Here is a 27,344-nt window from a genome sequence, read left to right on the forward strand (position 1 = left end):
GGCATAAAAATGTGGATCTCAAATGATCTATTTTACCATCCAACTTAAATGTGTGCACTCAATTTGGTATATAATGTATTGTGATAGAGAATTAGTCTAAATATACTGACATGCTAACAACCATGGGCTAATGCAGCACCTTTCTGTTTTGTCTGCCACATCCTGTGGTGGCTGTGTGCAAGATCAAGTCAGTCTGCATTGGTGCAGCAGACAGTTCCCCATTTTACCACTAGAGGGAGCCAGAAGGCTGAGAAGCATGTGGTGCCGTCTCCACCAGTCTTTGTCACACACACAACCCATCCATTATTCTGTGAGATTATCAAATGGGAAGGATGATGGACAATAAAACAGTTTTGAACATTTATATATATATATTCTCAACCACTAAATAATGTGCATACCATATTGCCCATAATAATAATGCAAAACACAAAAAAAATTATACTGTTGAATATTGGCCCTGGAGTGGTTCTTGACTGTGCTTGATGTGGGGCTTTCCCCATGCCACATATTTAGTAAAGTTCAATTGTGTTCAATCCCCAGTTTCCACTGTTGTGAATGAAGACTTATGTACTACATGTACCACATTCCGACGAAAATTGGGTATGTCATTTAAAAACAGTGCTTAAAAACAACTTGGACTCAAGACCAGCAAAATGAAAGAAAATTATTGTGAGTTATAACCTATAGTTAATGCACGTTCATGGGGTCTTTTGCGGGATCAAGGCAATGACTTAAAGGTGCAGCGAAAAGGAGGCATTCAATTTTCAGAAGAACTCAAAGCATAAGAGGCCTGAGGAGTAGATGAGAGGAAGACTACTGATGACAGAGATGAATCCCATGTTGTGTTCCCTTCGTTTCAAGATTCACAGTGTCGTCAGGCACGCTAGAATACTGGGATCAGAGAGCCGAACGTGAGCGTGGAGACATAGTTAATGTAGTTGTCTTAGTTCAGCTGGGACTGCTGTCTGAAGACAAAATACTGCTTATTACCCACTGCTACAGGCGATTCCACTAGCATACAGCAATTTAGTTCAACCAGGGCAGTCAGTGGAATCCCAAACAGACAACCCTGCCAACAAATAATCTCAAGATCTCAAGAGGAGAAACAACATTGATGGCATTGGGTTTTAAGCTGTGGGATGGAAGTGGAACTTGGCTCTCAGACTTGGCAATATGATCCAAACGCATAATTCCCCCCCCCCCCCCCCCCCAAAAAAAAAAACTTCAGCTAAGATGCTGCCATAACCATGCCGCAAAGTTTCACCGGATTAGACAGTTGCAGTTCTCACTTATCAGCATATTGTCGAATGGCAAAGATGTACCATAGTCCATCAAGTGAATGAAAGGCCAGTTTAGGAGACGAAGCAATTAAGATGGCGTCTATTAGTGTGCTTGAGTGAGTGTTCTGATTGTTGAACAAAGCCATGCAGCCATTGGGATGAAGTTGGTGCACGACCCATGTCTCTCTCTTTGCCAAAACAGAAAAGATCAATCAGCTAAGAGAATAATTAATTCGTTTCTGCATTCACTTTACACCACAGGGGATCTCTGGCTCCATAATAACTGACCACAGATCCAGAACTGGGACAAGAGACAGGCAAACCAACACGGGTCGAGACGGGATTGGGTCAGGGGGAGTGGGGTAAGCCTTATTCAACATAAATGTGCTTTTAAAAAGGCAAAAACACTAACAGTGATGAGTGCTGAAGAATAGGCACAGGGACCATCAAGTGCTGGGCCTCCTGTTCCTATTCAAGTCAGTTCAGGTGAGAGAATGAGCCTAATCTGTGCAAATACACAGCTTCAACAGCTTCAGAGATAAACTCAGTGTATTACTGTTTAAATGTTTCCATTTTTCTTTTGTCGTTTTTTGTAATGTCTTGCGCACAGAGCTGACCTCTCAGCTCAACTGTAAGACAAACAGTCACAATCTTTGCATCTACTTTGAGTATGCTTAGTCGTTTGTAAGAGAACTGTGCGGAGGACTTTATTTACATCTAAAGGTTGAGGGGGGCCGAGCAGGCTTGCCGTGGCAAGATGAGTACATTTCTAGAGAGCTTGACACTGGCCTGGGGTGGAATCCACTACTACGTGCTAGATAGCAGCTGCACTAGTCACCACAGCATGCTTATTTCTGATTCATCACAACTAATTTGAGCCATTGGATTTAGAGATTCCACTTCAACACACTTTTATTTTGCAACCCTTCCACAAAGCAACACGGTGTCAATGAGCAAAGAAAGTTAAACGGATCAACAGGAAGGCAACGTAGGACTCGAACAGAGCTGCAGGCTGGCTGTGGCTTAAGGCATAGAAGTTAAAACAAATAGCGCTCGTTGTCTGTTAATGCATTCATGCCAAATGTCTTGGAAGTGTAACAGCAACTGGAACACTGGAGCATAGGTTTGTGCTGTGTCCTCGTGGAAACACATTTTTTGTCCATGATTCCAATATGGAGCGAGGAACAGCGCGTGGCACGTGCGGTCATTTCATTGGTCGTCCCATCTTCTGAGCCGGGGGCAGCTCGTGATGCGCTGCAAAGACATAGAGAGGAGGGGGAAGATTAGCTGATACTGTAGCGAGCTGATCTACAGTGATATTTCACTATCTGGAATCAAGAAGAGACAGCTTGTGGACATTGTTCATGCAGCTGGAAAGCAATTGTGCACTTTAAAAGCTATTAAAAACTATTGAAGTCTATACAGTAATCAGTAATCAGAGAATGAAAGGTTTCACGATCACACCTTACCAGCTCTTATAAATGATTACTGATTGCCATACTCATAATAACCAGAGACTCAGGGAAGGAACACATTTGTTATTTTGAACTGCAGCTTGGCCCTTCAGCACACCACCCCATTATGATTTATATGACATGACTGATTCAAATGAAATGCTTTTAAATTCACTCTAGCACAGTAGCACTAGTTTCGGAGATAACAGTGAGAGGCATGTAATAGGCTGGTGTATATTACATGCTAATCTTCTGATTTACATTAGATACATTTTTTATCACTTCTGAAAAAGCAATGAAAGATTCATTGAGTTCAAGAGTGTCATAGCTCCACAACACCACGGTACATTTAATACATCTTATTCACATCTTATATATGTATAATTATGGTTGATACCATAATGGCAATGCAATGGCAATTTCATTCTGACAAAAGGTACAGTCTTGGAGCAATAATTACGAAAAATAATGATCAAAGAGCTATCAAGGTGCTATCAGGGAGAATTTTGTTAACCCAGCAGTTTGCCAAAATGTTCAACGTACTGTGTATAAAATGTATAAATTAAAGTATAGAAAACGAACTCTTCACTCCAATACTTGCAATGAGTGATTTGGACACTGACCACTGCACTAGTAGCTGCAGCTGTATCAGTCACCACACTCTTGGACTGAAGTAGGTGGCTCTTGATACGCAACTGTGATTGGGACTCATTATAATAATAATAATAATAATAATAATGATACAAATAATAATAGCTTAAATGTATATAGCGCCTTTCAGGATTCCCAAGGTTGCTTAAATGACTGTATGTGAAGCTGGAGGTCTTGTAAAGTCAGGACAGAGGTAACTCTTCCTACCGTCTTTGGGGATGGGTGGGCTGGGCCTGCTGGGCCCGCGTAGCTTGTTGGGCAGCTCCGAGCTGTCCCGATAGTCCCTGGGCTTGAACTGAGGGGCTCCCCCCGCCTGGCTCTTCATGGGCAGAGGAGGCCTGGCCGCCAGGCCCATGCCCCCCTCCGAGCGCGAGGGCACCACGGGCTTCTTGGTGTAGGACTGGGGCTGCAGGCCCCCGCCGCTGGGCACGGCCGCGCTGGACGCGCTGGTGGTGGTGGAGGACGCCTGCGGCTTGGTGTCGGAGTAGGTGTAGGAGCGGTTGCGGGGTGAAGGCATGGGGGGCACGCGGTCCGAGGAGTCCCCCCCTCCCTCCGAGGGCTTGGGGAAGGTGAAGATGGCCTCCGGAGGGGAGAGGTGGTCTGCCTTGCGCGACGGGGGAGCATCTGCGTCCTTTCCTCCGCGGGAGGTCATTGAGCCGTACAGAGGGTTGTCGAACATTTCGGCCGGTACGTCATCGTCGGGTTTACTGGGTACGTGAAAAAGAGGAACAAATCAGGACAGAGGAACAGAAATCGCACCATTCCAGAAGGTAGTTTACTAAGACCTGCAGCTGCTAACGCAACAGCAGATACAGGGATCTTTGGAAGACAGGAAGCCACACATTTCAGCAGGCTTCTTGAGGAGTCACAAGGCTACTAAATTAGGTTTGGAAAACAACGCTTAAAAGTAGAAGGGAACTGAAAATAAACGACTCTAACTCAAGGAAATCAACATATTCTACTTCTGAGTCTGACACCACAAGTCCTTTCCGTAATCTACTGCTCTTTCGACCAAAAGGTTTACTACCACACCCAGCCTGTTTTCACATTGTGGGAACCATTTCACTATCACCTCCTGTATAGTGAGGGTTAAAAAGATGACTTATCTCCAATAGACTAATTAGTGTAGCTGTGCTCAAGATGATCAAGAGTAAAGTCCAGGCCTCCATGAAAAAAGCATTTTAAGGGTTGAGGAAGAGATGAGTGAACATTTTGAGCCGCTTTATTGCATCACGTCTTAACAGCCGGATGAGGGCATGCTACATGTTACTGATCATAATAGCAAGGGACAGTCTAAGAATGCCTATACAGCCGATAAACACTGTGCTATCAGCCAATCAGATGCACTCACCCAGGCTCACAGGCCTTGCCCGTGGGGCTGCGCACAACGTGCTCGAAGGTCTTTTTTGGGGAGACGTTCCCCACCCCCGAGTCCTTGGAGCTGTGCGAGAAGGCACTGCCTTTCTTCTCAGGCATGCTGTAGCTCCAGCCCTTGTCCACCTGGCTCTTGTAGCCCACCCCCATGTAGTTGGGGTTGCTGATGTCCGCAGCACTCATCAATGACCTGTGGGAGACAGGTGCGTTGGATCAGGTAAAGGTAACCAGTTATACTTTATAGAGAAAATCCCGCACACAGACAAAAGTCTTTATGAGAGCGAGTGGTTACAGAGACATGAATACAGGGACTTGTGTCAAGGATCATAACAGAAAGCACCCACTGGTTTGAAATGTTTGCATTGCAACAAACACATGCTAATACAAGTTCTGTGGACCTATGTAACCCTTGGAAAGGACTGCACAAGGTAGCAAAAGATTAATAAATAAGTTGTTTGTGTAAAGAAACACTGACAGACACAGACACAGACACTGACACTGACACAGACACAGAGACTGACACTGACAGAATGGCACTGCATGGTTACAGCAACTGAATGCCAGAGAGGAGAGGAGAAGCCATTGAGGCTCACCTGGTGTAATCCCCTTTGCCTCGGGGAGCTCCTGAGTCATCTCTCTCCACCTTCACAAAGTCTGAAAGCACAGGGAAGCACAGTTAAATCACACGGCTGAGCAGTGGCTGTTTGATATTCGCTAGACGGCTCAGTAGATTCTGAAACAGGGCGATGGAGGAATCATCCAAGCTCTCACAAAAGATGTGATTCTCAAAGGACATTGTGAGATTCCCTCGCAGCATTACATGAATTAGGCCTACGTGACTATTGTGGTGTAGACACGTGGGTGTTTGCACTGTGCACTAAAGTGTGTGTGTGTGTGTGTGTGTGTGTGTGTGGTTACACAGTTTACTCACCGTACAGCTTCTCGGTCTGTTTGCCCTCTGAGGTATGGACCTGTATGCCGCCGGACAGTGCCCCCGTGCGCTCCCCGTGGTGGGTCAGCGTGATGTGGAACTCCGTGTAGGCGCTCTCTGCCGCGCGCAGCGCCACACAGCCCTCACCTGAGGAGTCACAACACAACACAACACGCGTCCATTCCAAGCCTGCTGTACGGTCAGACTGGACTGAGAGATCTAAAGCACGCATCCAAAGGCTTAGTGTGCAAAACAAGGCTAAGAAATAAGCCGTAGTGGTCATCCTTGAGATGGTCTTTGCTGTAGTTTGAGTGGCAGCGCTATGCTAATGTGTGTTTCATGTTTTAGCAAATCAAGCTATTCTCGAGAACCTAGAACCCCACACGGACACCATGAGTGCAGTGCACATCACCTCCGAACCCAGTTCTATTTTCATCAGCATTGCTGAATAAAATTCAGTGAAGTATGGGTAAGCTGGGCACTATCATAATAAGCACTGTCCTGCCACTCACAAACAATACAATATCAGTCATCCTGACTTCACTAGTCATTAACCCTTTATACCTCACACACCCTTACAGGGGAGCTACACTGGGTACACACACACCATGGTTGTGGTCACTCACCATATGACTCGTCACAGTCTGTGGACTTGATGCTGATCAGGATGTGCTGATCCAGCAGGTACTCGGGGTCAGCGATGATGGGAATGAGCTAACCAATGACAGGGAGTGGAATTATACACACCTGATCACTCCCAGAATACGCATCAATTCTTTTAACTAATTTATGTTGTTTTCCTAATTGGTGAAAATCATATTTGAAACTAAAATATGATTTTGATTAATTGCACTCCCTTATTTATGCCATGTCAGGACTGCCATCCAGTTCAATTACATTTAAGTGCCCTAATTACCTCCACTTGACTTCCAAAGCGCACTTTGATGTTGCCATCTGCGTTATCCTGATTCTCCCCCTCCGGGCTCTTTACGAACTCTATAAGGAAACACATTTACATGACTAGTGAAAATGCACATTCCATTCCCCAAGGCAGTTCAAACTGCCAAAGTCATTTGGATGCTGATTACGTTACAGCACACATGTGAGAGATGAGGCCTTACTTTCCAGACAGCTGGAATGAAACTCAATGAAGAACTTAGTCTTGGACTTCGTCATGAGGTTGGCCACGCAGTTCATGAACTTAATCACTCCCTGAGAATCCTTGGTGGGGTCTAAGTAAAGTTGGTGCACATTCACGCGCACACGCCGCACACACACACACACACACACACACACACACACACACACACACACACACACACACATTAACTGTCAATTGTTTCACCACATTGGAAATATGGTGAAGAATTATGTTTTCCTGACATATTCTCATGTATGAAACAATAAACAGGCTTAAATTCTGGAGCTCGTTTAGCGAGGAGATGCACTTTACCATTTTTGGATATGAACTGAGAAGCCACACCCACATCAAAAGTTGCAAAGACTGGTGAGTGGTCGCTGGTCATGATATCATTGGTGCAGCCTACAGTTGAACAGGTGGTGTACCACACATGTTAGATTAAAGAGGGTAAATGATGGTGAAGATGAACATGGGCAATCTAGCTCTTCACACATTTGTGAGGCAAAAAATATATGTTATATGTTGTAATATATATGCTACACCCATGGGAGATTGGGCTGCAATATGGACTCACCGTAGGAGTGACAGGCTACATGCACCAGGGGGTAGGACTTGCGCAGCACACGGTCACACCAGGAGGGGAGGTTGTACTTTGTCTGTGGGAAACAGAGACAAGAGAGAGAGTGGGAGGAAGTGAGTCTCTCCGAGAGGACTGGGTCTTTTGTGAGCCTTCCAGAGCCTCCACAGGGTGGTGCACAAAGGCACCACACGCCAACCTGCCCTCAGCTGCCCCACCTGCACCCAGCCCCATTGAGTCCTCCGCATGGCATTATAGGGCATCTCCATACCAGATATCACAAGCCATTTTATGAAGCCCTAATGAGGGTGCAACAAGTGTAGCCCAGACAATAAAGGGTTAAGCTCTGGCTAGCCCTTAACCAATGAGAGTAGCCTATACTACCAGGTAGCTAAGGCAACAAACCGACTATTAATATTAGATAAATACTAAGAAGCTGAATCCCTATATTTTTTTGGGTTGCATGACATGTTATGGACTGTATGGACTCAATGTTTTATTAATTCATTTAAATACAATTCTTTGTTGAAGTGCCAAAGAGCACGGCGTTTACCCCGGTGGCTTTGGCCTTCGTGTAGGCATATTTCTCCCGTGTCTCTCTCTCAAAGCGATACGTTGGTGCAAAAGTGATTTCTTCCTCCTCTGAAAGATAGAGTGGCCAGACATGAAAATGAGGTTATCTTGGTGTTAGTAGTACATTCATTCCCAATCAGTTTCTCCAAATAAAGCACTTTACGTTTACAACCCTTTCTATCAACAGCTGTGAAATGTGGTGCATTTCTGTGACATCGAAAAACTTAATCTGCATCTTTTTGCATGTTTGCAAATACAGAAAAGATGCAAATGAATGCCATTGTAATAACCAACAAGAGCTTACTTCTGTGGTGTTTGCATTCCATGCTGTTTGCATACATACACCAGTACAGGTTCCAGACTTTATATAAGGAATTATAGACAGGTTGTGGGGCTGAATTTATAAATAGCTGGTTGGGGGTTTCACATGTGGTTAAAGTGAAAGTGCATTCTTTGAGTCTGCCTGTCTTTTTTAAGCTTTCTCTCTTCTTTTTCTCTGTGTGTGTCTCTGTCATTCTTCTCACCATAGTGCAGAAAGACCTTCCCCTCGTTGCGCTCCATGGTGAGCTGGTCGCTCCTTAGGAGTTCCTGGTACTGCTGCTGTTTGATCTTGGCCACAATGGCCTCCGCTTCCTGCAAAAGGGGGTGAACAATGCAAAGCAGTCTTTTCTTCCTGTCCGGGTGATGTCAGCAGCGGCTGAATTTAACCGCTTGCAGGGAGACGGGGGAAACGTGCCCTACTGTTTTATGCACAGGGCAGGCCTCCACCGAGGGGCACAGGGGCTGCTTTTATGTGAAGCTTAAGCTAAGAGTCTTCAGAGAGTCAGGGAGTCCAGAGGGGATGACCACCCATGGAACATAGAGACAAACACTTTTTTTTGTAAATGCCATTTTTTTGTCAACCCTGCTGTTAAAGAAGACATGCTGGCCTGAGAAAACAGGCGATGCATTGAGGATGCAAAGCATGGAATGATTTTTACACTGTTTTTACATGGTTGTTAAAGTACAGCTAATAGGGACCTGCAGAGGCATTTAATAGAGGTGCAACTTGGTCTTACATTAGATGGCTGCTCGATCCGATAATTGAGATCCCCCAGCCAGAAGAGATGTGTGAAGCGATGCGTGATATCAAAGGGGTTGAGCTTCTTATCGCCCAGGTTCAAGAAGCGTAGGATGTTTGTGTAGTTCTGGTTTCGCCTGGCAGAGAACAAGGAGATAGCATCAGTGAGTGCACAACAGGAAAAAAAAAGTCCGCCAATCAATCTTCATGCTTAAGTAATTCATGTGTTTGTTGCAGCGCTGCTAACTTAAATAAAGCTGTCTATTTTAACACTATATTGAAATAGTTAATGTGACAGACAGAAGAAGGCTGCAGAGCAGGTAGTTTTAAAAATACCAACGCGGCTTCCACACTTTGTGGTAATCAGATGGGCTCAAAGATATGAGAGTCCATTTTACCTCTGTGGTAAAAATGCTGAATATAACGTGAACCGAAACTGTTCAGTAAAGTATGTTGAACTGTTTCAACTCCTTATTTTACACTTCATGCTTGATACAATAGGCATGCATTTCAAATTCCAAGAATGAGAGCATTAGAATTCAGCGTATGAGTAATTTGTGGTTGACACATTAGATTATTATTAGGTTGTGTATCTACATCTGTAGATTTTTTATTTTTATTTTAGGTAACTTAAAACCTTCAGTTGGTCATTAGAGAAGACTTCACACCTACCTGAGTTTCTTCTCGCTTCCTGAGGTCAAGTGACTATTAACAAACCCGAAGGACGTGCCATTGAACATGAACGACACCCCAACAGCACCCTTGTTTCCTGAAACCACAACCGAGCCAGAAAGTGTCAACAAGAAAACAGCAAAAAGGAACAGAACGGGACCATTTGCATTCCATCATATTGCAGACCAATAGTGCAACAGCAGTGGAAAATGAATCAGACGATGAATCAAAAGAAGGTGACTGAATACTGAGTAATAACAAGAGCACCACACAACACATTAGCAGGAGCACCAGCAGGTTGTGGGAGGATTCCAAGGGGCCCTGCACTGACAGAGGGCCTTCACAGAACATAACCAACATTATTATAACTGTGCGTGTGTATGGGGGTGGGCAAGTATAATACTCTTTCATAGGGCCCAACATTTCTAGCAGCACCCCTGCAGGCTTGCATAGATGGTATCTGATTATAAATGGCAGTCTGGTGAAGATTGGTACAGCAGTGGGGGTGAGATGACAGTGCAGGAGGCTGGTCATACACACAAAGAAGCGAGTACTAACCCAGAGCGTTGGCGATGCCTGTCTTGACACTATCTGAGAAGATGTGTGAAATGCGGTTCTCATGCTCGGGCTTGGCCAGCACGACGATTCTGATGTTCCACAGCGTCTGAGTCGCCACCTGCCACCACAGCACCACAAGACACATCAGCACTACTGAACGGCACAAAACTGGCCATACAGCATGTTTAGGAAACAGGCTACTGTTGGTACCACTTCACTTTGCATGTCTGCAAAGGAAATCATTTTTCTGTATCAAAATAGATGAAAACTAGAAAGCCTGTACAAAGGTAGACACATACACAATTTCTGAACACAATTTCTGAAAACTGAACAAAACATTTGCAAGACGCAGTATAATATTACCATAGATTGTGTGTTGCAGTCATCTAGAGCTGAGGCACTACTGGTTTGTGCCACTAGCCCGATGTGCCGTGTAAGTTAACCCTGGCCCTCTGACTCTGCAGTCTCTACAGTAGCTACACATTGACTGTCTGTTGGATTTTGTCCTTATTCATCTAAACCTGGAGTGGCAGTGGGCTGTAAAGACTGACATAATGTCTCTCGAGAGCCACCTTCTGCCACAAGTCTGCCACTCCCTCAGACACTTGTCCAGACACACTGAGTCATCTGCACCCAACCTGATACCCACTTGTTCAGCCACACCAGTGCATTCACCTCCACTCATTTAGACTACACCAAACTCCAACCTCACCAGGCACAACCGGTAGCCCATCCTATTTAAGGGAAGGTGAAGTAATGGAGGTGATAGTTAGCACATGCCTTTATCCAAGGCAATCTTGGAGCCAATCAAGGCAATAAAACCAAGCTCCGCTATTTAGAAGGTGGTGATGAACAATTCTTTTCCTGACTGATCTTGAGAATGAATAATATATCTTCTTTAAACTTCATCTGGTGGTTTTGTCTCTTTTTTGCTGAGTGCTGTACAAGCCTGTAACATAGATGCATAGATGTTTGAAAAGTAAATGGCCAACACCGACCTGCTTGAAGCTGATGTTGGTGATGTCTCTCAGTGCACCCTTGACTATGTCCATCCACTCCTTCTCCCCTAGCGGGTCCTCCTGTGTGCCTATCACGTAGATGTCATGAGGGATCTGATTGGCTGTGTCGTCGCGTGTCCTCCCCTGGCCCTTGGACTGGAACCAGGATGTGATGTTGTGTGGTGGATTGGCATTGCCTGCAGTGAGAGAGCAATGAGAGATTATTTAGTTGAGAATGAGAAATACTATTCAATGCTTTATTATATCATACTATATTTGACCAACACTTTGTCATATAACATCTGTACTCAGTTTATACATCTCTCCATAAAGAGATCAATCAATGTGATTACTGGAGTGATTATATACCCATGTTCCAGGTGCCCACGAAGATGGTGATCATGTCTGGCTCTGCTTTGCCTGAATGCTTGTTCTTCATCTGCTGGAGAAGCTGGCAGAAGGCCTCTCTTTTCTGAAACACATACACACACACACACACACACACACACACACACACACACACACACACACACACACAGACACAATAGAATGGAAAGGAAAATGTACCGATTAGTAAGCAATGTAAACCACACGACTTTATCGCCTGCTCGCATTCTGCTGTGACAATGTACATGCAGAGGAAACAGACTTAGCATAGCAACACCCGTAGTCTCCACACTGAGCACTGACACCACACAGAGCGCGGCACACAGCACTCTCTCTCCATGTCTTCTAGGACTACAGTAATATACCTTAGAGTCATCAAAGACAAACTCCTTTCTCAGTGTCTTCTCTTTTTCAGTCTCAAGCACAACCACCAGTTTGGTGTGAACCTTCTGGGACTTCACTAACTGCAAGACTGCAAAATGACAAAATGTACAAATCAGCAACAGAGACCATACACTCACACTCTCCCACACAAAAAAAGTGCAACGATGCTATTCATTTGCATAGATCTATCTTTAACTGTAAGCAAAGTAAAAAGTAAAAACATACTTTTATTGTGCACAAAGTATTTATCTTCTGGTCCATCCTTGGATTTCTTGAGGAATAACTTTCCACTCTCCACATCCACTTTGAGGAAATTTTTGGTGGAAAGGCCTAATGACTCTGATTTCACCTGTTGGCACAAAAAAAAAGAGTTCAGAATCATCTGGCTCATTGCACATACATATTTGATCAGCAATTTTATAGCAACCTTGTATCATTTTATTTAAAAATAATTTTTAATAAAGCATAAAGCGAATCTCAAGAATAAATGGCCATATAGCCAGGAACAGAGCAACAATGAATGTTAGTGTGAGTGCATTTTGTCTGGATGGGGGAACTTTAAAACAATCCTTTTTAAGGGACTTCCCTGACACAAAAAGGTTAACTAATAAATGTGTGTCTTCCCTTTTCCATCTCTTGATAGAATATGATGTAATGATAGAAAATTGATTAAGCACATTTTTCACACACCTCAAATACAGCAGGTGGTATGAGGGAGTTCCTGTGACCGCCATCATATCCAACAGACTCAAACACAGCATTTTTGGTCTGGAAGATCAACAACAAAAGATATTTAGGACACTCATTTCATTTAAGACAGTAGGTAAATAAATATGAGAGTACAATATTCATCATTGTGAGGTTAACCTCAAACCTGACAAATGAATGTGGATTTACCTTATCCTCTATTGAGTACAGTAACTTGGTTAGCTGTTCAAGCCTAAAGGCCATCGACTGGCTTGGATCAGCTGAGTGCTAAAAGAACAAACCCATCACTGAAACAATACTTTAATGCATCTATTTTGCAGCATATTAAAGAAGAACCTGTTTAACAATGTAGGCTTCCTCTGTGTGGAACCAGAGGACTGAAACTGTCCCATGCTAATACCAACTAGTTCATTTATTCTATGCTATAATTTTAACTTTGCTTATTTTCATTTCCAATTGCATCTGTATTTCGTGCAATTGCTGCCCCCACCTGACTTCTCAGTCTCCCGGCTCCAGGTGACATCGGCGGATCAATAACCCTCTGAAGTGCATCCAGACTTGGCAGTGTGCGGCTAATTTCACTGCGCAGAGAGAAGGGCAACGTTACGGACGCATGCATGCTAAACTGCTAGCATACCTGAATTCTTGTACTTTTTGTGGCTTTAAATCAGAAATGCCTCATTCTGTGTGTGTATAACGTTACAGTATTTTGCAAGAGTACAATTCACAGGAAGGTTACCTGTTCAGATTTTTACAGATGTGGAAGGTGAGTTTCTTCAGATTTGGCAAGGTGGGGTTGCCACCCTGCACCTGCTCTGCGTCTACGGCGATATTGTAACGGAAGTACTCCAGAATAGACTTTTGATGGTCCTCAGGGATACTGACCATAAACAGAACACAAATAGACTAATCAGATGACATAATGACAGAGTGACCAGCGCACACTGGTCATCATGCCTTACCCAGAGCAGAGGCCAGAACATACATCTACGCTTGCTGCCCGCGCCTAAGGCGTTCCTCGCAAACGCAGTGCATGAATGAAAGAAACTATGGAATGAAAGAATGAATACCAAGCTCTCCTCTTCTTTGATTTTCTTTGCTTTCTCATACTAATCACGTTTCCTTTGCACTCATTAATTCATCAAACGTTGAATTGCTGAGCAGCAACCCTTGGCCTATATCCTGTAGGCCTAAGCTATCGCTGAATACCTAGCAATAGATAATTTAGTTGTACCAATAACAGTGATAATTTTTGAGCAGGTAGGCCTACTCACTGTAGCCCAGCCCTATCCTGTGGCAGATTCAGACATTCTGTATTACAATAAATCTTAAACAGAAAAGATATTTATCCTAAATTCCAGAAGTGATTTTTTTTCAGTGGATGTAGCCACTGCACATGCCACTTGTATTTTGTCTGGCTTCAGGATGTAAACTGTTGATCTAAGGGCCTTCCCTTTTTTCTCTGCAGGATTAAAAAACTGTTGGTGATACCTGGCCATGTCTACATATTGCAGCCGCTGGAGGAAGGTTTCTGAGATGGAGGTGCGGGTGAGGTCGCTCCCCTTGGGCGACTCCTCCTTGGTGTCATTCACAGATGTGGAGCTGGCGAAGTTCCTGGGGGGCAGCTGTGGAGGCAGGCTGATTGGCTCTATGGTGACATCCAGAAGCAGAGAAGTAGGAGAGATCACTTAAATTGGCCAGAATGAACGCACTACAGATACTTATGTATCGAGCAAAGTCTGAAAGTTGCAAAGACACTGTTAGAAGAATGATTATGATTTTATTGTCAGTTTGAACAATGTGAAAAACAGTAAAAGTGCTCTGAAATGGAAAATATCCACTCTCATCTGCTATGGCGATGTAATGTGTACAGTATAGTAAAATGCACAGTGGTTATAGCATTGCAGTTTGAGGACATGCTTGCATGTGAGTGTGCATGACTCTGGGTGTGGATGTGGCTGATGGTAACCTTGGCTGAGTGACATTTATCACTTCATGCGTGGGAGGTGTGAAGGAGAAACACTTTAGAGCAGAGAAGGGTCACCACCACACAGTAAAACAGCAATGCTTAACACTCAAAGGCAATCCCATCACACAGTAAAACAGTAATGCTGAAGTATGTTGAAGTATCCTACAGTTTACCTCACAAGATTAACTCACTGGTTGTGCAAGCAACAAGGAATGTAGAACGTCAAGCCTTTCGGAAACGGGCTCTTACCAGGTTCCTCCTCCGGTTCCTCCTCTTTTTGCACAGGGTACTGTAAGCGAGTTACAAGACCCATGTTTTCCTTGTAGTAGGCCTCCACCAGTTCAGGCAGCATGGCGAAGAAACGAATCGGCACTCCCTCAGAGGCCTAAAGAGAGAAAAGGAATAAAGGCCCCGAAGGAACAAAGAGTCTTAAAACCCGAGACACAATCTAACTTTTAAACGTATCAATACAAACACCATTACTTATAGAGTAGAGGCAGACACCTTGCTCTTCATCCTTCTTCCATTATTTCAACAATGTCTTTGCTTGCTCTTTTCTTGAGCCATCACAAAACAAAATGATTGTTCTGTAGTTCAGACACCATGCACTGTATTCCGAAGGCTTTGGGGCTTAATCCTCTGGTCACCTGACTGAGTTCCTCAGAATGCTCGGTGAGTGTTGCAGACAGCTCTTGTGCAAGTCTTTGATCCACAAGTGTGTATAGGTCAGTAGGTCTAAATAGGGGTAGGTTGCAATGCGTGAAAACCATCTTATACTTTCACAATTGCTCCCTAAATGTATTCATAGCAAATGTATAAGGCTTGGAATCCAAATGTATGATGTTGATTAGTCTGAAGTAGAGCTGAGCTATGTGGAGAGAGATATAAGCACAGTTCTTCTGACTGATATTGAGATTGCAATATTGCTTCTTTTCAAGATTCAGATACAGTGCATGTGATGAAGCAATACCAACAAAGGCAACATGAAAATATGACCTGCTCTCTCTGTTAATTTAAGAATGAACATGAAAATATATGAATTACTTCCAAATGCAGTAGCTTTAAAGTGGGCCACATCTGATTAGAATGCAACATGTGTATCTCTGATGGATGAGCATGACTGTTACACAAGGATGACATGAATAAAAAAAAAAAACCATACATTATTGACCATTGAGTCAGTCACTAGCTGCACACTTGAATGCAGCCTTTGCAATTTGGTAATTGCATTAGTTGAAATTGTGATTTAGCCCTAGCCTGATGTCTGTTTTTTTGTTGTTGTGGCCTATACATGTGTGGAGGGCCAAGCAAAGAAGCATTGACTTCATCTCCTTTCTGAGTCTCTGACAGTCAATGAGAAAGCTGTCAAAGATTACACAAATCTTTTTCGTCACACTTGTGAAAGATGATCTCACATGGAAAATGATGAAAACCTTTTTGTTGAAGATTTGACCAAAAATGTTCTATAACACTTCAACTGAAAAAGACTCCAGTTCCTGTAGAAGACATGAGGAACTTCTCCCAACCACACTGAAGGGCAGTTAAGAAATGAAGAGTCGCAGAATCAACAAAAAAAAAAATAAAGAGGAAGAACCTAATGAAATAACAGAGGATTTAACCAGGATGTAGTTCAAGGAAATTTTGATAGGTCATTGTCAGCCATGTTAGGTTGAATGCTTTGAATGATCCTTTAACCCAAAATGACTCTTCAAGGCGGCCATTTTGAGACACAGATCTGTGTAGGTTCAATGCTTGTCCAACACGAGGACCATTTCTGTGGTTTGGCATGATCTAACGAAGAGGCCACTGTTTTGGTCAGGTTGACCTCTGAACAAAAGCGGCCAGCGATGGCCAACTTTGCGCTAATGAGTCGTGAGCATTAGCCGCGAGCAGACTAGGCGGGCAGAGAGAGCGTGAGTAGATGAGACAGTATTCTGCACTCGGGAAACGAGACGCCCACACACTGCTGGGGCCAAGCAGATAGAGCAGCTGAAGAGCCAGCTGTCACAAAGCAGGCCCCTGTCCTGTTACACATTCATGTCCACTGGGCTAAACAAATCAGATGGTTAATGTGTGGCGAGTGACTTTGGCTGATCAATGTGCAGCTTACTGAATGTACAAACATTTAGTGAACTATTTTTGTTTTAAAGAATCATTGTAGGAAATATGGTTTTGTTTTGTTGTTTTTTTGGGAGGGGGGAGGAAGAGGGCACATTCTCACCAAATTGTGACCATTTTCTTTCAGTGCCACAACTCATTATTGCAGGTTGTATGGGATGTCACTACTTTACAGTAGCCTGTCCTCAGTACAATTCATCACTAATGAATATGTACTTTCCATTCTATGCCATCATGACCACATTACAACATCACAGGCCTTTCTGTGCCTCCATTGCTAAAAGCAGAAGTATCAAGCAGGAGACGCAGCTTGAAATAGCCAGTCAACCCTTAGCACCTGTTTTGCTTATACCCAACCCACCAAGAACAAAGGAGATATTTCAGTGAATAGAAAGTGGAAATGTCAAAAGCAAATAGCTGATAAAGAGCAAGTTCTTTTTGACCCCCTCGCTATTAGAAAATATAATCACACCAGAATACGATAACCAGCTAAAGATACCCAAGCAAGGTATTGAGAGTGTGATCCTACTAGAGGTCAAAATTGCTCCAAGCATAGTAATGGCACAAGATAAACATATAATTCCATCTGTGGACTAGCCATACCCTCACCTGAACAGAGAGCTTCCTCTCTTCATTAGGCAGGATTCTGTACGTATAGACACAGTTCTGGTACCTGTGAGAGATGAAAAGAGAAATGAAATTGGACGTGAAAAATCGCATTAACCTTTGGCACAGAGATGTAGCAATCTGAACTGTCATTCTTACTGTCAGATTCTACAGCATAATTTAGGCTTGTTTGACTCACAGCATGCTTGCCAATGGCTTGACCTTTTGCCTAGCCACTACATTTCCATAAAAGCCCCATGTTATGAGACAGGATTACTTTCACTTTATCAACAGATGATATTACAAAGGGACATCAGATCCTCTGTCTATGACTGCTCAGTGTTTTCTGAAGAGCTAATTTCTCTGGAAGACTAAAATGCTAAAATGTTAACCTTCCTACTTCCCTATTTGAATGATCCAACTCACTAGACATAGAGCAACGGCATTGGATAAAAATAACCAAATAAATATATGGTTAGGGGTAGGGTTATTCTCAGATAGGCTAAGCTAGCATAGCGGCATTTCTCTTCATTGACTCTCGCCAATGGGGATGAGTTTAATATCTTGGTGTCTGACAGAGAAGCTCAACATGAGATAAGAGCGCTGATAGATAGTTTCAGATGACTAAAGAATGCCCTGTAGGCATCAGATGGAGATTACACAGAATCATCCAACAGGGTCATGGCCCTGGGTTGAAGGCAAGGCAAACAGAAAGAATGAATCAAATGTGCTTAATAGAATTCAAAGGTGCTCTTTGTATTTAGACTTATGTAATGTCAGAGTCACATTGAGGAAGATATTCATATCAGAACCTCATGCACTCCAGTGCAGTTACTCATGAATTAAAGTCTGTATTTAATGACCAGATATATAGTGTCCTTACTTTGAAGAACCAAATGCAATATTATGTATTAGTCTGAAATGCATTGATAGATATTTTCAGTTCATATCTCATTCAAACAGACCTTTCTGCAACCAGGTATGCCTCCTCATAACATACATTAACTGTTCATCTTTCTGTCACCATATTCTCAGACAACTATGTGCATACTAAAACTAAACCAAACACCATGTGTTCTTGTTATGTTATGTGTGCATGTGTGTGTGTTTGTTTGTGTGTGTGTGTGTGTGTGTGTGTGTGTGTGTTTGCCTCAGCTGAGCAAGAATGGTCTACTTACAATACACAAAGGGCATAGGCCCCTTGTATGGACTCGCTGTCTCGCAGGAGGAAGCTTCCATCCTTGCCCGCCTTGGAGAGCAGACCCTCAGCGGTGGATCGTGTGATATCGCCATGGTACCATGGCTGGAGATTGGACATCCTGGCCCCCCTCCCGTCTCTAGTGGCACCCCCCCGTCCTGTTTGCCAGTTCAGGCCAGTGGGGACACAGGTCAGTTAGTCTGCTGCTGCTGCTGCTGCTGCTGCTGCTCTTGCTGCTTTCACACGCACCCCAGAGAACATGGAGGGGAACTCAGCCTGTCTTTCTGGTCCGGTTCATGGTGGCTTTCTCCTGCACTTTTTCGCTCTGTGTCTGTCACTCTGCTCCTCTGCCTATCTTTTGCTCTCTGTCTCTCTCTCTCTCTCCGTTTCTCTCTTTGGCTCTCTCTTTCTCTGTCTCTCTCTCTCTCTCTCTCTCTCTCTCTCTCTCTCTCTGTGTCTCTTCCTGTTACAGCGAAAGCTGCAAAAAGGAAGCTGCCACAAATACAGCTGTGAACTTCCTCATTCTACGCTCAAAACGGCTAACAAGACAGACTAACAGAGCCACACTACCATTCATTTCATTTTCACATGCTGATAGTTGCTAAGGCTAACTCCACCCCTCCTCCAAGCAAACTTAAGGCAAAGTCTTCACAAGGACAGGCTTTTATCTTTAAATTGTTGGCCACGGCTCCAGGACTCCTCAGTAATTATTAACCATACTAACTTCACACTGAATAAAGAATAATTGTCTGTGTTTGTGTTTTAAAGGAGGATTAGGCACGGTGGAAAGTTGATGACTGCAGAGGGAAAGTTCACAGCCACCACACAGTCTGCAGAGCAGTGATAGGTTATGAGGTAGGTTGGCATTTAATCTGGCTGGGGGGGCGGGGGTGTTGAGGGAGAGAGGGAGGGAGGGGCAACTTCTGGTATCAGGAGGGAAGTCCTCTGAGGCACTCGCAGAAACAACCCTTAGTCACTTGCTGTGCAGTTCTTCATGACTCTCATCACATGTCCGTGGCTCAAGTATTAATAATCCAAAGGTCTACAGTATGTCCAAATAATAATCATTATTGTAATTGCCATCATATCATTGATTATTAATCATCAAGATGGTAACATCAGGTTTATTGTTTAATACAATAAGAGAGGTATGGCTTCCGGGCTGTTTTATGACTGACTGAATGAATGACTGATTTTATGTCAAGACCTCTTGAATGCCAGTGTTTTGCACAGTAAAATAATATTGTTGCATGGATACACATCTGCAGATATGCACATGTGCAAACATTTTGGAATTGTTTGTGCATGCGCAAACAGTTAGACATAACACAGACACACAAGGAAATATTCAAGGAACACGTGCATGCAAATGTTTCATATGCAAACACATGCATGCGCACACAGACACACACATACACACACACACACACACTCTTTGTTAAGGTCCAACCTCTACTCTCTCTTCAGAGGAGGATACCCTCCCATGTTCAGGCTGACAGGAAGTCTTGCAAAAATATGAGAAGAAGAAGAGGAAGAAGAGACAGCTAGAAAAAAAAAAAACTAAGCCACAAAGGGTGTCGCATGAAGAGAGAACCCAAGAGCTGTGTAAAGTCCCTCTTGACCTTGGGGTTTCCGCCCCACCTTGAGTGTTCAAAAGACCAACCTCTTACACACACACACACACACACACACACACACACACACACACACACACACACACACACTCACACACACTCACACACACTCACATATACACACACTCCGGTATTCACACAGTCACATAGCCTATACATGTTCATTGTCACAATTGTCTCTCACAATCTCTCATGTTCGCACAAGCACACTTGCAGACTCTGGCAGTAGCTACTGTCACTGCGGTGCGGGCTACCATCGAATGCAGAAACGCTTCCGTCAGAGAATGAGGAAAACCACTCTGCCTGTGGTCATCAGTCTGAAAGGCATCTTTTCCCCATCTTCATTACTCAGTTTCATCTTTGCACTCACACATGAAGCTGGCTTTGTAAGTTGCTATTTGCAGAAGTAAATATGTAAAGAATATGAATCTTTAGTGGTAGTGGTAGTGAGCTTTAGTAGTCTTTAGTTGTGTTGAAAAGAGAATGCTAACTGATAGCGTTAGCAGCACCAATCAATTATGAGTGTTTGGTGGGGACACATTATTCATCTGCCAAATTTGAATAATTGTTTTAAAAAAATAATTGAATAGACAAGGACTAACCGTTCAGAGACTTTAGCAACAGTTAAAAACCCATCTGACACTATCCTGCCCCCTAGTGTATCAGTCAAAAGTCAAACATGCTTTAATTTAGGTCCCTCACTGGAGACCAAGGTCTCTGAAAATCTCATGAATAATACCTAAACAAAAATAGTGCTTAATGAATAAATAGTAAGGAATTCCCGCCATTATACATAATATCTTCAAATGTAACCATGTGCATAACTCAACATAAACTGAAAAGTGGGACTTCACACACCTCATTAGCTTCAATCAGTCAAGTATGCTGCATACACAATGTTATATAGCCTACTGTAATATATTTATTGAAATACTGATAATAAACACATGGAAAAGATAAACTGAAAGATCATAAATAAGAATACAAACAGTAAATCATTTCAGATTGATTCATCATTGTTCAGACAACACCCAAAATGCCCAAATAATAACTGTGATGTCAAAAGCTCAGAAACACTGTACTAATATAGTGCAGTACAATGTACAAAAATCAGAATCACATGGCACAGCAAACAGTGGATTTGGCTTGAAAGATTATCTACACAAGCAAGATTGCATAGTCAGAAACAGCAAAGGGGAAATTGATGAAAATTACTCATACTATTGAGGATGATGTGTAGCTGTTTTGGGATTAATAAGGAATGTCTGAAAAATATTAAATTCTTCATGATTTTCAAATCCACATGGGAAGGCTATGAATGAATATAAACCCATGAATTAATGTCAAAATTAGTTACATACAACCTATGAATGAAAGATGGCAGAGAATGTCCAGGTATAAACTCTTTAACTTTGATGTGTAGTCTTTTCTTATAATGTTCTGAAATATGAGCAATTCACACACATGGAGTTGAGTATATAAACAGCCTCAGCCTAGCAAACAGACAGAATATACAGGAGCAATAGTAATCTATATACTAAGGCAGTAAGTTGTGTAGAAAAGGAGAGAAAGAGTAGGAAAGGGTTACTCATTTCGAAGAAGAGCAATGATATAACGCCCTGTAAATATCTTGGAGTTCTATCTAATACCACAGAAAGAATTCGCTGACCCTGTCAGATAAAGATAAAATGCATGTGGTTATTTTTGTTTCATCACATTTTCAAAGTAAATCTCTGGAAGAGATTGGCTCAGTGTAAATTATTTTGTCACATCCTCTGTAAGGATAGACATTAGGCAGGAAAATGTCCAGAGCAAATGTTACCCAGAACTCTTCTGATGATAAGTACCTTCATATCCACAATAATGTTAGTAATGCTTCATAATGCTTGTTATGATCCTCAGTAACCATAGACCACTGTTATAAAACATGCACAAACTAGAGTTAAGTCATGAAACTCTACGTTTTGCCAGCATTCTAATAAAAGGTTGAAAGGTAAAAAGGTTGATTATTTTGCTTTGCGGTATAAAATCTTGTGGTGGAGCAATGGCAGCTCTGCTGCCCAATGAAACGGTCAGCCTGTGTTAAGTTCCTGTCCCCAGCGTTATGAGTCCCTGTCGCTTTGGATAAAAGCTAAATCCCACTTACTTTACTACATTATACAACAATAGATTTCAGTATAATACTGCGGTATGTTTTATGTTTACCTGTATAAATATGGAGGCTCATGTCAAGTTCTTTGAGACATGAAATGCTTTTTAAGCAATAGACTTGATACAGTATAAATATTGAGATTTGCTCATGTTTGGGTGCCCTGCCCAAACCAGTTACGTCAAGTTCATAAAAAAAGGAAGATCTCTCAGCGTCCTTGGTCTTCTAGAACTCGGACTTGGCACTGACCGAGCTCTCGTGCGTGCCCTTGAGGTCGCCACTGGTGGCGCTAGAGCCGGCCGCCTGCCCCCTGCACAGTAACTTCTGCAGCGTCCCGCGGAACTTCTCCGCCCCGAACAGGTACACCAGGGGGTCCAGCGCCCCGTTCAGGCAGGTGAGGGAGGAGGTGAGCCGGTTGGCCAGCGCCAGGGCGCGCTGGGTGCGGCAGGGCAGCGCCAGGCTGTAGCCCAGGATGTAGGTGGCGCGGCTGGCGTGGTAGGGCAGGAAGCACACCACGTAGATGAGCATGACCAGGCCGATGGTGCGCAGCGCCCGCAGGCGCAAGGCCGGCTCCAGACGCGAGCCGTGCCGCAGGCTGCGGATGATGAGCAGGTAGCAGGCCAGCGTGGCCAGGAAGGGCGGCGTGAAGGCCACGGCCAGCGACACCAGCGCCTTGCGCGACGCCTTCTCGCGGTACAGCTGCAGGCACACGGTGGCGCCGTTCACCTCCGCCGTCTGGTGCGTCGCCAGCAGGGGCGCCATGGAGACCGTCACCAGAGCCCACAGGCAGAAGCTGGCCACGTGGGCGTAGCGCGCCTGACGGAGCTTGAGCGAGCGCACGGCGTGGACCACCGCCAGGTACCGGTCACCCGCCACGCACGCCAAGAAGTAGATGCTGGCGTACATGTTGACGTAGAAGAGGAACCCGGCCAGGCGGCACGGGATCTCGCCGAAGGGCCAGTGCCCACCCGTCAGGTGGTAGGTGGCGCGGAGAGGCAGGATGATGACGTAGGACAGGTCGGCCACGGCCAGGTGCATCAGGAAGACGTTGGCCGGCGAGGAGGTGCCGCGTTGGCGCGAGAAGATCCACAGGGCCAGGCTGTTGCCGTTCAGGGCCAGGAGGAAGACCAGGATGTAGTAGCTCCCGAAGATCAGGTTCTCTGCCGTGTTGTCGACTGGTGCGCACGTCACGTTGGATGGGAGGGAGGGGACCTCGGGTGTGGTGCTGTACATGTCCATTGCTGGAGGGAGAAGAAGGGACATGTTTAACAGAATCATCACTCTATAATGTCACACACAAAATCCCACCCCCACGCAAAAAAAAAGAACGCCTGTGACAACTGCACGAGGGAAAGAAATGAGAAGAATCCAAATCAAAGGATGACTTCACATGAAACATGTCAAACTATACCCTACAGAGATCCGCTTTAATTCACAAAGCAACAAAGGGCTTTTGGGGTCAGTAATCTAATGACATGTACCATTCATCTTGCCATGCAAGTGCCCAGTGAAACCATTAACCCTCCCCAACCCCCTAGAGGGTTCACACACAAAAGACTCGGGCATTCAACAAACACTGCGCCTTCAGAAGCTCATATTCATAAATGTGGCAAAGAGCACACTGCTCTCACTCTCTTAAACAGGCAACAGAAAGCCCAGCCGCCAGACCACTAGAATGGGCTCATTCATTCATTCATTCAGCCAGTGCCATTTTTGACCTAGAATGCACCGTAGTAAAGCCCCCAAAAACAGACCCGGAGGTATTTGTAACATTCCTACTGCTTGGTCTCGTCCTCTGCCTCCCATTGGCGGTGCCCAACTTTCTTTCAACAGCTTCTGTTTATGGCGATCAGCATCTTGGCATGCGTGGCAGGGCAGTAGTAAATGTTATGGTTCTGCGCGTGTTCTAGAGGGCGTGGTGGTCCGTTTCTGCGGGTGTGGCTCCGGGGCGCGCATCTCTGGCGGTAAGAAGAGATGGAGCCACTCGCCAAGGGGCACATGACACCCTCCTCCTCCTCCTCCTCCGGCCCTGCTCCCAGAGGACGGGTCACCGTGAGGCCACTGTGTGCATCCAGCCGGCCCCTCCTATGGGTCATGGGACATGGGAGGCAGCAGCAGCCACACCCTGCTATCTGCTTTCAGCCCCCTGTGCCAGTTGTTGCCCTACCCCGAGAGGTAGGCCGATCAGGATTGGCACATAATTGACGGTGCTGGGGGTCTTTGCCCCCTTCCACCCCTAAGATTAGATAAGGCAAACTTGTTTGGGGCTGCTCCTTGATGCGGCATGTGTCCACACCCCAGTGGCCCACAAAAAGCTGATCTATTAATAATTGAACTTGCACAGATGTTGTCCATCAGTCGCCCGTACTGTAGATGCGACAGCCTTTTTAAGACATGGATCGGGGGGCATGGTGGGCTTGGTTGTAATGGCCTTGGTGACCCAGTGTGAGATGCGAGCCTTTGGCATTTCACAGTGACACGTTTTTCCACTTTGCGGCTCTGTTGCTGCAACCAACGCCCCAGTCCAGTGCGCTTGTTAGCTTAAGACACATGCACATACATATCTTTGCAGTGGCCCAGCATGACCCACGCTTGATTGACGGTTTCAGCACTCGACATGGGAGTACCTCCTGTTCAGTTCTCAGTGTGCCTGCTTAGTTTTTAGGTTGACGCTGACCCGTCCCACCCAAACATAAACAAGGCTCGTCTTGACATTCCCCCGGAGGTTAACAAAATAGGGAGACACAACAGAAAAATATTTTGACAACGTCCAAGGAAAAGCGAGAGCACATGGGCGTGAGTTGGGGGTCAGCGCCCGCAAGCAAACAGACGAGTTAAGAGCATCTCCCCGCAGGCACCAGTGGGAGGACAATCCCTGCGCTCTACGCACGAGCCTATCCCCTTTATCAATTCCCCCAGATGAAAGCAGTTAAACTGACAAAGAGGCATTGACAAACGGCCCACGCGGCGGAGGGGCCTGTCCACCTCCACATGTACTCCGGGTCAACGGGCGAGGCGAGAACTCTTCCCCCATTTGTGTTAGATGAAACTGCACCTCCCAGCGGGGCGAGCGAGATCCACTGGGCACATAAACAGAGCGGCCAGCTGCGGAGCGGAGCGGAGAGAGGAGCGAGGAGAGGAGAGGAGAGGACGCCTCTTCTCCCCACAAGCATGGAGGTGTGAAACTTATCTCAAAGGGCGCCGTGGGATTCTAGTTACACAAAATTTCTCAGGACGGAGAAGAAAACACACACACACACACACACACGAAACCCGCCCACTCCCCCTGTTATCAGCCAAAAAGACACTCACCAGAGTCCACTTAAGAAAACATGGAAGCCTTCTGACACATGATATCTGCCAATAAATACATCGATACTGATAAAAAATAGACCAATAATTCACCCCAATTTCTAAGATAAATACCAAATCCAGAACAAATGTCTTTATCGTCAGGCTCACAGGGACCAGATTTAGGGGAAATGGGATTAGATGTGGGGATCAAAACCACCGGGAGCATTGTGACGTAAAAGGGTGCCGGCAAACATAAAGAAGAAAGATGTAGGATTCTTGTTGGCTGAGTCTTTTGAGAGATTAGCCAAAGCCGGACGGCGAGGGGGGAGTGTGACGAGGCTGGCAGCTATTGCAAAGCCCCCGGTAGCCAGCCACGCTCTCTGCACGGCAGCGCACAGAGAAAGAGGGGGCAGGAGCTGGGAAAAGCGGGGGGCTCTAACGTGTAGTTGCCAAAAAATTCTACCCCCCACTCATAGTGTATAGTGAAGCAATAACATGCCAGTCTTCCCACTAAAGTGATCAGGGTGCCCCTCAGAGAGACAAGGCTCCACCTGATGCTTCCCACACTCACGGGTCTTTTCCCAAGACCTTCCACTCACGGAGCCACTGAGGCTCACAACCACCAGAAAATGCCCTTAATGTCTCCCCATTACAGCTGAGAGAATTACTTTAAACTAGTCTGTTCCCACAGAGAAGCATGCTGACTGAGACATGAAACAAATGCAGCACAGTGCAACAATGTAATCACTACATCGTCCAGATAGCCTTGAATGTTTATCACAAATTGACAGTAAGAACAAAAACATAAGTAATTCAGTAAACTAAGTACAGTAAGAAATAGCGAACTTCTTTCAAATAATGTTTACACCATATCCATACATGTGATTGAATACTGAAAAGGTTAACTAAAAAAAACATGCAAAACCATTTTCTCAGAGAAGTGGGAGGCTGACTTACCAGACGGGAGCTCCTCTCGGAGTGGAGAGCTAGTAGAGGAGAAGGAGGAGGAGGAGAGACTGAAGCAGAGTGGGACAGGGCCAGAGAGAGAGAGAGAGAGAGTGTGTGTGTGTGTGTGTGTGGTTGTAGTTGGTGTGGCTGTTGGTGATAACAGCTGGCACGGGAGCAACAGTCTAATCGTGGCAGCAGCAGCAGTCCTGTAGCTTGTCTTCCTTTCGCTCTCTCCCTCCCCTTCAGGTCCTCCAGGGGCCCCTAGCAGGGCTGAGCACAGAGGCTGAGCTTAGCCAGAGCAGAGCCGGTAAGGGCAGGACAGGGCCGGGCAGGAGCACTGACAGGACCCTGGGGCGTCTCGGGGACAACAGGATGTTTCCCAGGAGGAATGAGACTGTGGCTCTTTTTGTATCCTTCCCAAACAAATTTGATTACAAAAAGAGCGCGCGGCCCGACGGGGGTTGCTGATGACGCTGAACCCCTGACCCCACCCTCGCTTTCCCTCACTCTCGTCAGCTCTGAGGGCCACTTGTGCGCCCTACAATAGCGTGAGTCAGGACAAGTGCTCGGAGGAGAGGAGAAGAATGGCGTGCCTCGCTCCCAATGGGTTGCCGGGCGGGATGCCATGGCAACCGGCCCTTAGCGGTAGACCAAAAGACCTTTACGACACTCACCCC

General features: G+C 45.0%; 2 protein-coding genes across 3 annotated transcripts; both read right to left on the bottom strand.

Annotated features, from left to right (window-relative positions):
• Positions 1–2,169: 2,169 nt before the first annotated feature.
• Positions 2,170–19,270, bottom strand: inpp5d (inositol polyphosphate-5-phosphatase D). Its single transcript, XM_062555902.1, has 27 exons — positions 18,623–19,270; positions 17,448–17,511; positions 14,970–15,105; positions 14,243–14,399; positions 13,491–13,631; positions 13,242–13,332; positions 12,941–13,018; positions 12,734–12,811; positions 12,269–12,392; positions 12,025–12,131; positions 11,642–11,744; positions 11,273–11,469; positions 10,275–10,392; positions 9,717–9,813; positions 9,043–9,181; positions 8,509–8,617; positions 7,965–8,053; positions 7,409–7,490; positions 7,147–7,236; positions 6,815–6,925; positions 6,610–6,689; positions 6,320–6,407; positions 5,694–5,840; positions 5,356–5,416; positions 4,740–4,952; positions 3,596–4,095; positions 2,170–2,537 (listed from the first exon to the last, which is right to left on the bottom strand). Exons 1-27 carry the CDS (start codon positions 18,760–18,762, stop codon positions 2,488–2,490), a joined length of 3,390 nt encoding a protein of 1,129 aa, XP_062411886.1. The 5' UTR covers positions 18,763–19,270; the 3' UTR covers positions 2,170–2,487.
• Positions 19,271–21,185: 1,915 nt separating this feature from the next.
• gpr17 (G protein-coupled receptor 17) lies at positions 21,186–27,023 on the bottom strand. Of its 2 annotated transcripts, none has more exons than XM_062556897.1 (2): positions 26,677–27,023; positions 21,186–23,666 (listed from the first exon to the last, which is right to left on the bottom strand). In XM_062556897.1, the coding sequence occupies exon 2, from the start codon at positions 23,662–23,664 to the stop codon at positions 22,651–22,653; it is 1,014 nt and encodes a 337-aa protein (XP_062412881.1). In that variant the 5' UTR covers positions 23,665–23,666; positions 26,677–27,023; the 3' UTR covers positions 21,186–22,650. The 2 variants fall into 2 exon arrangements, with proteins under 2 accessions (XP_062412881.1, XP_062412882.1); XM_062556898.1 differs by lacking the exon at positions 26,677–27,023 and adding an exon at positions 24,205–24,289.
• Positions 27,024–27,344: the final 321 nt, after the last annotated feature.

Source organism: Sardina pilchardus, chromosome 15, assembly GCF_963854185.1.
Source record: "Sardina pilchardus chromosome 15, fSarPil1.1, whole genome shotgun sequence".
Lineage (NCBI taxonomy): Eukaryota > Metazoa > Chordata > Actinopteri > Clupeiformes > Clupeidae > Sardina > Sardina pilchardus.